The sequence below is a fragment of the Letharia columbiana genome, assembly GCF_014066305.1.
Source record: "Letharia columbiana isolate WasteWater2 chromosome Unknown Sc0000021_s0, whole genome shotgun sequence".
Classification (NCBI taxonomy): domain Eukaryota; kingdom Fungi; phylum Ascomycota; class Lecanoromycetes; order Lecanorales; family Parmeliaceae; genus Letharia; species Letharia columbiana.
The window spans coordinates 506024-516234 of NW_023501062.1; the positions used below are offsets into that span (position 1 = coordinate 506024).

A 10211-nucleotide genomic window follows, 5' to 3' on the forward strand; every position below is an offset into this window, starting at 1 on the left:
CACTGAGGCTTAATTAATGACACAGACAGAGCTCATCGACGCACTCGTATTGCGGTAGATGCTACCGCCAGATCATGCTAGACGGCAACCACGATGATGCCAGCTATCCTATTTTGCTTCGCCGGCTCGGTATGCCAACACTTTTCGGCGGTAGCGCCACCCGCGCGCTTACCTGCAACTGACCCGCCGCAACCGCCAATGAGATGCTAATGACATACAGCCATCTTCCTGCCTCTTAAGCTTCAATGCCACCTCCTCGCCTATGAAACCTGTAAAACTGGCTTGTCTGCTGAAGTAGTAGAGGCACCAGGAGATAATATTACCATCAGTGGCGCCGTCTGAAGGGTTAGATACCTTACTGCAGAATGAAAGCTTGGATATTTACCTGCTGCATCGAGCAAGCTGTCACAGATCGAACCCTTCAACCGCTCAATTCATTTCAGCTTCCGGCCCTTTACAGAAACTCAACTACAAAAGTAACCTTGCCCCCACCCTTCACAAACCCCAAATAAGCTTCCAACTCATCGTCCTCATCAATCCCCCACCCACTGTCTCCCTCTGCCACGCCCTCAATCTTCCCCACTCTTGCCTTCCCCTGTAACCCGGACCCATTGAGAGCCAATGCGCGAAGACCGTTCACTGTGTAAGGTGCTTGCAGCACACCCAGCCAGACTTTGGGGGCCGAGCTGAGGTATTTGAGCTGCGAGGTGGAGGAGGGCCGGAAAAAGACTCGGACTGGAGGGTCGTTCTCAAGTTGAGCATGATTGCTGCTGAGATTTTGAGGGATGGAGCCGGCGGCTTCGAGGAGAGTAGGGTCAATTTGCATGCCGGTAAAGTCAGTGAAGTCGTTATATGGAGCGTGGGCGAGAGCTTGGGATGCGAAGGCTGTCATGTCATTTGCGGACGATGAGGCCGGGTTGATGCCGTTTACAGGATGATTGGATAAAGCACCGGAGAGGAATGCTTGCACGGGAGAATCTGCTGCTTGGTCGGCTGGATTGATAGCGGGTGGTGGATTGGTCTTCTTCGCAGGAGTGGTGGAAGTGGAAGGTGGAGGTGGTCCCCTTCCTGGAAACGACGTTGCTGAAGTTTTGGCCAATCGCGTCGGATCTTTCTTTGTCTGAAAATCACGATGACGCTTCTGCACATCACTGGCAATAGACTCGAGAGACCTCAGCTTTGCCGGCAGATCCGGGTCTGCATCTCCACCCGCAATGATCTGCTGGAGCCTGGGCGATTCGGCTATCCACTTATCTTTGAGCGCATCCCAGTGCTCCTTGGGCACTTCAAGCTTGCTGACAAAGTGATCGCCCTTGAGGATGGCGTCAAATGCAGATCGAATATCCCTTCCTTCTTGCGGCGTAACGCCTAGTATGTTCTTTGCATCAGTGATGGTGATTCGGGTGCCGACTGTACGAATTTTCTTCGTCACATCCATGCATATCAGATCTAACGCCATGGGTTTTTGTGTCAGGTTTAGATCCGCGGCATCCGTTCCCCAAAAAATAGGCTGCAAGTGTTCGAACTGGCTGATGAGCTGCTCCTTGACAGTCTTCCACGTCTCCGTGCCACAGAGAGTCTTCTTGATAACATTGTTGCTTCGGCAGATATCCTCAAAGATATTCCGCATTTCATGATACAGATTCCTGTCGAGTCCCAATTCAATCTTGCTCTCCTCCATAGTCAGCTCTGACGGATATCGAGGAGGTTGTACAGGGTCTGGCGGTAGACCAGACCATACCTTCGTACGACGACGTCGAGTCCCGGCTTTGAGACGCTCCTGGCTTTCTGCTAGTAGTCTGGCTTGCCGTGCTTCGCGTTTCGCAATGACTTCGGGTGGCAGAATTGGTCCTGGAGACGGCGTTCGAGGCGGCTCTTCCGGAGACGCAGCAGGCTCGTCTTGCCCATTCCGATCAGCCAACTCCCCCAACGCATCTCTCTTGCGCTTCTGCCTCCTTTCACTTCCGTTCCCGTTCCGGTTGGGTTCTCGTAGCAGTAGATTGTGGTCCTTTCGGAGCTTGGTGAGCTCGCGCTCTTTGACATCCCATCCCTCACCGCGTAGGATCGCCAGCATCTGCTTGTTCGACGTGTTGACCTCCCATAGCTCGCGAATCCTGGCAGCCAGATCCTCACCTCGATGGGCAGGGTGGTGTTTGGCTGGAAAGCCCCATTCTTTGAAGCGGCATTGAAAGGCTCGTTTGCTGTGGCAGCTATCAGCATCAGCCTCGAGCTCGGATAAACATCGCTCTTCTGAGCCCTGCAAAGCACGCAGTACGGCTCGAGGATTCAATGAAGGGAGTAGCGAGAGGTTGCCGGACGATCTTGAGTCGATGGTCGATATGGTCGACTGTACAGCACTCACCTGGGATTGAAACCCTGCTCGCGGTAGAACGCTTGTATCTCTTCCAACCCTTTGTTCTCAGAGATATACATATTGAAGCAGGTATCTCTCTTTCCCTCCCAGTCGTACACCATCTTGCCAACTGCTGTATCTCCCGAATGTGGTGGTGTTACGAAAACTGTATGGAGTGTGGATATGGCGAACGTACTCGGGATAGCGCCAAGCCTTGGCAAGATATAGGTCTTGGCAATTGGCAACAAATGTTGAGGAAGCCAGGTGAGTACTTTATTTTACCTCGAGCAGTCTATGATTGATTGTAGCCAAAATGCCTGGAAACTACTCTTTATTTGTGAACTCAATATGTAGAACGGTGGTTCAGGTATGAACCTGAAAATTCGGTAATCAAGCAATGACCTGCACTGACTTCAAGATCTCAACTGCTTGAACCTCTATAAAACATGAATCATGACGAACTTGGTATCATATGCGGTGACCGCTGTGCCTTGATCCAACGCCGCCGCTAGAATAGAGTAGAAAGCCCCTTGCACCAAACGCATTCCATGCTCATCACAATTACTCCCTGAGCGAAGAGTCCTATTAATTGGACGACTTCGACATTTTCCTCTTCAACCTCAACCACACAGTCTTGAACCTGAACCAAAACAGTGTCCACTGACTATGCACCGCTTTGCCCGCCTTCCCTGCCGACTCGGCCGTATCCCCTCTCTTCCTTCCCATCGGCTGAGCTGCCACAGGAAACTCCTGCCGCAGTGTTTGCACCGAAGGAAAGCTTTCATGCGGCTCCCCTGCAATCAAAAAACTTGACTTCTCACTCGCAGCATTGCTCTGCGCTCGTTTCCTTTCTCTCTTTTCTGATGTCCTTCGCTCTTCTTCCTCCTTCCTCTCTCGTCGTCTTGCTTCCTTCTCCTGCGCCCGCGCTTCCGCTTGCTGGTACTTCAGTTCCTTTGCAGCTTCTCTCTCGTTGAATTCCTGACGCTTAATGTCCACTATTGCCTTCTGAGCTGCTGGGTCAACATCTGCAGGGTTCGAGCGACTGCGCATGCGGAAGGCGCTTTCGAGGGATGATCTCCCAGCTGGACCCACCATGTCTGATGGCGTGACCGAGTCGGTGTTAAACCGAAGTGAGGATGGCGTGCCTGGTAGATTGGTTTGTGAAGAGCTTGTTAGGCGTGCGGCTGAGCCAGTGCGGATGTGAAGAGGTGTGGGTCGTCGTGATGAAGGTGGCGGGGCATATGGTGCCCCGGCGGTATGTGATGCTGAACGTGAGTCTGATTCGAAGTACGGTGCTTCGACAGAAGTGTTGATCGAAGTGTTGGCAGTTGGCGCGTCGCTCTCCAGTGATGTTTTGTATGAGCTTGCTATGGGTGGTGTGTAGGATCGAGGAGTCTGTCGCATGGGATGCACATATTGTGCGCCGTAGCGAGGGTTGCTTGATGTTGTTGTGGATGAGAGTTGTGAGGTCGCGCTTGTCGTGCGGTTATGGTATCCTCCTCTTCGACCGGACCCTGAATCTGGGGCTCCACTGATCTCTGATGATGTGTATATCCCTAGTCCCTCATTTTCTGCTGCTGACCGAGACAAATCAATTGACACCTGCTCTCGCGAAGTAAATTTCCGTAAAAGGGGTTTTGCCTTCACTTTGCTGCTCTTGTGCTCTTTCGTCTCGGGCGTCGAGTATAGGTTTGCGTGCGCACTGGCAGGAATGACCGGGCTCGCGGTTTGCATTAGGTAGTCCGGGATAAAGGTTGGAGAAGTAGGACTTTGTGTGGAAGCCGAATTTCCTCGTCGGTGAAGCTTGGCATGATTTGCCCTCGCGGCAGCTAAGGCGCCGTGACTGGGTGAAGATTTTATCTTTGGCAGCTTCGGCTTCTGGCTCCGCTTTGAAGGATTCTTCATCAAACGAGGTGGATTCATGGACTGCCCCACATCGTATGCTAATGATGATGGGTAGGAGCCATCTGCGGACGTCTTCCATGCCCGGTCGCCAGCTAGAGATGTTTGAGAGGACATGCTGCTCCCAATGTGCTGGTATGGCAGCGACTCGTCAAACGGCCTTGCCATGGTGGCTTCGAGGGATTCTTTGGCCCGTGATGTTAGGAAGGTGCGCGTGCGCGTTTGGAATGGCCCTCAAGTCAATGCTATCGTCGCATCTTGTATGAGAGGCTATTGGAGTGATACAACCAGAGAGAAGGCTCTCAGCCTCTTCCACAAGTTGTAATATGGTGTCACTATTCGTAGATGTTCGGTTGTTCACTTGTGAGTTGGTCTCCCTCAGGCGTGAAACACCTGAAGGCGGATAGGGGGAGCCGGAGAGTTTTAAGAGATGGGTCAACTAAGGGAGGGGTAATTGTTGTTGTTATTATTATGTCACGATATTAATGAAGGATAATGTAAAGTAAAGTAAAAAGGTTGATCCATAAAGGCCCGGGGATGGATATATCTATAAGGTGCTGGGAATAATAAGAATAACGTATACAAATGATATACCGTACTCTACTCATACTCGGCTGAAGGTGACTCCGCTTTCTGTTGTCAGGGTGTCAGGGATCTCGTAAAAGCTGACTACGCCACACCGCCTCAGCCTCCCGCCCCGGGCCAGACCGAAAAAAGGTGGGTACATGCGAGAGAGAGAGAGAGAGAGAGAGAGAGAAAGAGGGAGAGAGATCTCCAACCACATCTGCATTGAAATATATACACCGTACTCTCTCCGCCTTCGCCGTGCTGTGCGAGCGCAGCTGAGTTGTCTACGAAACGTGTGGGGCTTAGGCATCATTGCTGAAACCCTTTCTTCATCCGTGCAGTGCAATTAAGTGGGTGAAAAGTAAAACCTGTGTTTGAGGCTGATTCTTTTTCCACCCTCAAACCTTTTCGACGGGCGCTCCGTGGATTTCCTCACCGCAAAGGTATGGCAGGTTCGAGTAATTGGTGTTAGACTAGAACGACGTGCAGCGCGACTGGCTCTCATCATCCTTTGTCTTCTCGGGGTAGATTAGAACGCAATGCGAGAGGCCTACATTTATTCAGGCTCAAAGTCTGTACCATTCAAAGTTCTGACAGCTCGCAAAAAAGTCTCCGCTGACTCCAATGTAAAGTTTGTACAAGAATGGAGTGGCCGAGAGCCCCGGCGCTAAAGCAAAGGGCCTTCAAACATTCACTGGTAAAGTATGTACAAGAAGAGAACGACATCTGGCCACAAGCCTCCAGGTCAAGGTCTCCAAGGTCCCAACGGTAAATTACATACAAGGAAGTAACAATGTTTGCACTCAACCCCCAAAAATATCAACGATCCTTGACCACGAACGTGGAAGATTGCCAACGGCGTTTGGCCTTCTTTGCCCAGATGACCTAGCCTAGGCGTCGCAGTCGTCTCGTTTGCCCTCTTCTTCGGCCCACTCCTGACGCTCGGGAGGCGTCCACTCGGCATGTTCCTTCTCTTCCTCGGCCGACTTCTGATGCTCGTCGGGGATCCAGTGAGGATGAGCCGGAGCCGCCTTGGCCGGCTTGGGCGGCAGAGAGGCTTTCGATGCAACCGCGGGCGGTGGGCTGTGAACCACGACTGGGGAGATTGTCGTGGCGGGAGCGGCTGCTTTAGGGCTGGTGGTCGGCTTCTCGATTGGGGATTCCACGGGCGGCTTGCTGGCGACTGGGGCAAGTGGGGAAGAAGTGGGGGCTTTGGGTGAAGGTACGGGTGCGGCTGGAGAGGAGGCCGGAGCGGATGGGGCGTTGGCGGAATTGTATCCGGTGACGGAGCAGCCGGATTTTGCGACGAGCTCGGCAGGGCAGGTGACGACTTCCCAATCGACGCTGATGGTTGTCAGTAAGTGAGTTCGTTCATAGGCCAGGGAGTGGTTGATGTACGTCGGATTGTCAGCACTTTGCATCCAATCCCAGCGGAAACCGCAGCCGGGCTGTAGCGCACTTGGGAGTGAAGAGCAGGTATTGGATGATGGTCCGCCGTATCGTGCTCCCCGGACAGCGGAAGTGGCTTTCCATTCCGTCGAGCAGCCATCGTATTGTCCAAAGCCTCCTCCAGGGATCTGTCTTATCAGCCACTATCTGAGAAAGTGAAGAGGGGATGGACACACAGCGAGATCAAATTGCGTACTGCTGACATCATCCCCAGTGTTAGTCGCTTGTACTATCATCTTCTTTCCGCTGAGGACGGTGCTCGTGAACGTAAGCTGGTAGCAAGAGCAACAGTTCGGGTTACTGCCGCTCACGGCTGCGAAGCCGTAGGCTAGGTCGTTGTTGATGGACCAGGGTGACTGATCGCTGCACATGTAAGCAGTTCCTCCTGTGCATCCTGATTGGGCGCTGGCATCTGCCAAGGGGCTGTCGGAGATATCGCAGGTGTTGACCGCGGAGGTGATCCCTGACATGGACCAGGCGCAGGAGGGTTTGCAACAGTCCCTGGAAAATTAAGAGTTAGGAAAGATGGGTGAAGGGTAGGGGTGGCTTACCAGTACTAGCGCGTTGTGGTGCCGGAGCCGGATTGGGTTACAGCTGGGTTGGCAAAGAGTACCAAAATAGCGAGAGTCGTTAGGTAAGAAGTCATTGTGAAAATCTGTAGTAAGATGTACAGAGAATGTACAGATCGAATGTTAAAGCTCAAGTGGACAAAATATGTACCGAGAAGCAGAGTAACGATTGTGGGACTCAACTAGGAGTCGACTTATGAAAAGAGTGACTCAAGCAACTCGCATAATGTGCCTTGGAGAAGGGAACAAAGCGAAGGGGATGATGGTACTTATCTTCTCTCCCCAATAGCTGGAGGCCAGGCCATCTATCTCAATCTCGGTTACAGCATGATCTTGTTAGAGCAAGAGAGAGGGGAAGACATGGTCGAGGCCCAAATAACGCTGGAGCCATGCTCGCCGTGCCGGCCTCAGATTTCAAAATCCATGTATGGCGACGCTGGGGAAATGTTTACCGCCCCTAATATCCACACCTGGGGAACAATCTGGCCGGCAAGGGCTGGCAAGAAGCCGAAGTTGAATGTCTAAAGGACTTTGCGGTCTCACGCTCTCCGTGCTAAAAAGAACCAAGAGAGCGTTGCTTTTTCTGGAGGTAAGGCCGGCAACCAAAGAGGTCATCAGTCTTCGTTCTTGATGCCGTACTTGATGTCGACGGACGACGCGCCTCTCCTCGCCCAGGTTCCGATTGGTCAGGGAAATGAGGCCGTAGGTAGTCCACTGAGGGGTTGAGAAGACGGGAAGCTTGAAGAGTCAATGTCTTCGGCGTGACTAGAACTTAGAGACCTGACCCCTGGTGAAGTCAGCGTGCCTAGGGAAACACAGGGAAGTGAAGAGGGTTCGAGGACATGCATGAAGGCGCGCGCCACCCTTCGAACCATCTTTCGATCCAGCATCATGATAGGATCATCTCCATAGGGCAAGGAGAACAAGGGTGGAGGTAGTGAAGATATCTCGTGGCAGATATCGCAAGCGAGATTGATAAAGAGATCTCAGGATCTTGCAACTTGTTTCAAAACCAACAAGACCCTCATTTGCTTCCCCTCCTATTCGTGGAGCCTCCCCTCTTCTTCATCCGTAGCTGGGCTTCTCGGAAGGGTCATATACCATCCTTGTCTGCGCTTCTCCTGCCGGAGATAGGGCGAACGTGGTCCGTCTGCGGTCGGCGTCGTGAAGATTTTGGGTCTTTTCCGATGCCGGCTCTACCAAGGCTGGGACGGTAGGCGATGCTCTTCTCAACAACGGTGTTCATTTTTGAAGTATAGTTGTTCATTGTTATGTTCTATGAAGAAGTATATAGGAAGAATGAAGGTAACTACCTTTTTTTGGGGTAAAACTATACTAAAGGTTTTTTCCCCCCTAAAGGAAAATTATATAATACCTCTTTGGAACTTAGTAGTGTATAGATATGCTAGCCTTCTATTAACTAATTTCAACACTCTCATATAGTTTAAATAATAAGCTAAAAATACTATTAATTCTAATACTTTCATATAATCCGAATTTAGACTACTCCTTATTTACTCTTCTTAAATTTAATTTAATTTATAAATATAGCGAATTTATTATTAGTAAGGGCCTTAATAAGTTTATTCGTAGTTATATCGTTAATAAATACTTATTTAAATATAACTACTTCTATTTCTATTTAGTTTCATATAAAATACTATTAAATATTAATATACTTTATACGTAAGTAAAAGCGAGAGTTCTTAATTAATATAATAGCTTTCTAGTTATCTACTTTAATTAATATTAATCTATTAAATAATTCGAAGTTAATATTTAATTTACTTAAAAGTCTAATTAATTAAATAGCTTTCTTTACTATCTAGATCTAAGTTATATACTTAGTCTTATAAGATAATAATATAATAAACTATTATCGTTTAGACGTTTAATTAATTATTCTATCGTAGAGTAAGAATATATAAACTTTAAGAAATCGATAAGTCTCTTAGTTTAAGGCTTAATTAGTATTCGTATAATCTTTTAATATATTAGTCGTTTTATATATAATATTATAAGTTAGTATTCTCTTTAAATAACGAATAACTCGTTTAACGACTATAATATATTTCGAATTAGAGTTATAATTATATCGTAAAAGAATTATAACGATAAAATAGATATTCGGGCGAGTCTAAATTATAGAATATATTATCGATTCTACTATTAATTAATACTTCTAAATAACTTCTAATTTAGTCTTATCGACTAGTTTCTCTTATAGTTAAGTATCTACTATTATTAATATAAAGATAGATATATAGTTAGTTATATTAAATCGTAATAATATCTTCTTTAGATATATCGTTTAAATAATTTAAACGATTCTCTTCTTACGATTTCTCTAGATTTTTATATTTAAATAGTATAAGTATAACTCGAGATTAGTTATAGCGAATCGCTTATAAAGGTCTTATTTAAATTTTAATATTTATTTTAATTCTTTTAGACTATAAATCTAAATATCGTTTATATATACGCTAACGATAAGTCGTATTTTCTTATTAATAAAGAGTAAGTAATTAAATTTAATAAGTTTAAATTCTTTAGATATAAGAAAGTCTTATAGAGTAAAGTATTATTCTTATAGCGATTACTTTAGATTATATAGTACTCTAAGTAGCAGATATACCTTATTATCTTTCTTCTTATATTCTTTAAACTATTTTATATAGATAATTTTCTTTAATAGTATATTAAGAAATATAATAATAATATTTATTTACTTATAGTTTAAATCGTAGTATATTATAATTATAAATAGTATCTTAAATAATATAGACTTAATTATTAAGGCGAAGGTCTAATTATAATTAACGTCGTAGATTTATTTAAAATCTCGAACTACTTAGCGTGCTTTATAGAGAATAGAGTTATTAAGTTTCTTCTTTATCTTATAAATCTATCTATTAATAAGAACTAGCATATTCTTTATTCTCGAAATAAGCTTTCAAGTATTTATTATAATAAAGAAATTTATTTACTTATTTATAGCCTTCTTTTATTATTTAATATAGAGGCTATTTATTATCTAATTATAGGTTAATAACTAAAGATCTATAAATTAAATTTATAAAGTTAGATTTTTCATTTTTCTAAGTTAAATAAAGTTGGATTTTTCTAAGTTAAATGAAATTTTAGCTCTAGCCCTAAGTTAAATCGAACTCTAATCGCTTACTATGCGTTTTTAATTTACTTCTATTACTACGAAATTAATAAAGAAGATAAAACTCTAATTCTAAGTTAAATTAAACTCTATATCTGCAAATCTGAAAAGTTTCTTTTCGTACGATTTTCGTCGGGTTCGCACCATAAGCATAATTTAGCACGATTTAGTCTATTTAGTAGACTTTATCTATATTTAATTC

General features: G+C 46.0%; 4 protein-coding genes across 4 annotated transcripts; all 4 read right to left on the reverse strand.

Annotated features, from left to right (window-relative positions):
* Positions 1–454: 454 nt before the first annotated feature.
* Positions 455–2475, reverse strand: HO173_006922 (uncharacterized protein; the record flags this gene model as incomplete). The annotated part of the gene is made up of 2 exons (XM_037308828.1): positions 455–2210; positions 2363–2475. The coding sequence occupies 2 exons, from the start codon at positions 2473–2475 to the stop codon at positions 455–457; spliced, it is 1869 nt and encodes a 622-aa protein (XP_037164373.1).
* Positions 2476–2938: 463 nt separating this feature from the next.
* HO173_006923 (uncharacterized protein) lies at positions 2939–4423 on the reverse strand (the record flags this gene model as incomplete). Its single annotated transcript, XM_037308829.1, has 1 exon — positions 2939–4423. The coding sequence occupies one exon, from the start codon at positions 4421–4423 to the stop codon at positions 2939–2941; it is 1485 nt and encodes a 494-aa protein (XP_037164374.1).
* A 1289-nt stretch (positions 4424–5712) lies between these two features.
* HO173_006924 (uncharacterized protein) lies at positions 5713–6741 on the reverse strand (the record flags this gene model as incomplete). Its single annotated transcript, XM_037308830.1, has 3 exons — positions 5713–6166; positions 6221–6399; positions 6448–6741. 3 exons carry the CDS (start codon positions 6739–6741, stop codon positions 5713–5715), a joined length of 927 nt encoding a protein of 308 aa, XP_037164375.1.
* Positions 6742–7526: 785 nt separating this feature from the next.
* Positions 7527–8107, reverse strand: HO173_006925 (uncharacterized protein; the record flags this gene model as incomplete). The annotated part of the gene is made up of 2 exons (XM_037308831.1): positions 7527–7627; positions 7942–8107. 2 exons carry the CDS (start codon positions 8105–8107, stop codon positions 7527–7529), a joined length of 267 nt encoding a protein of 88 aa, XP_037164376.1.
* Positions 8108–10211: the final 2104 nt, after the last annotated feature.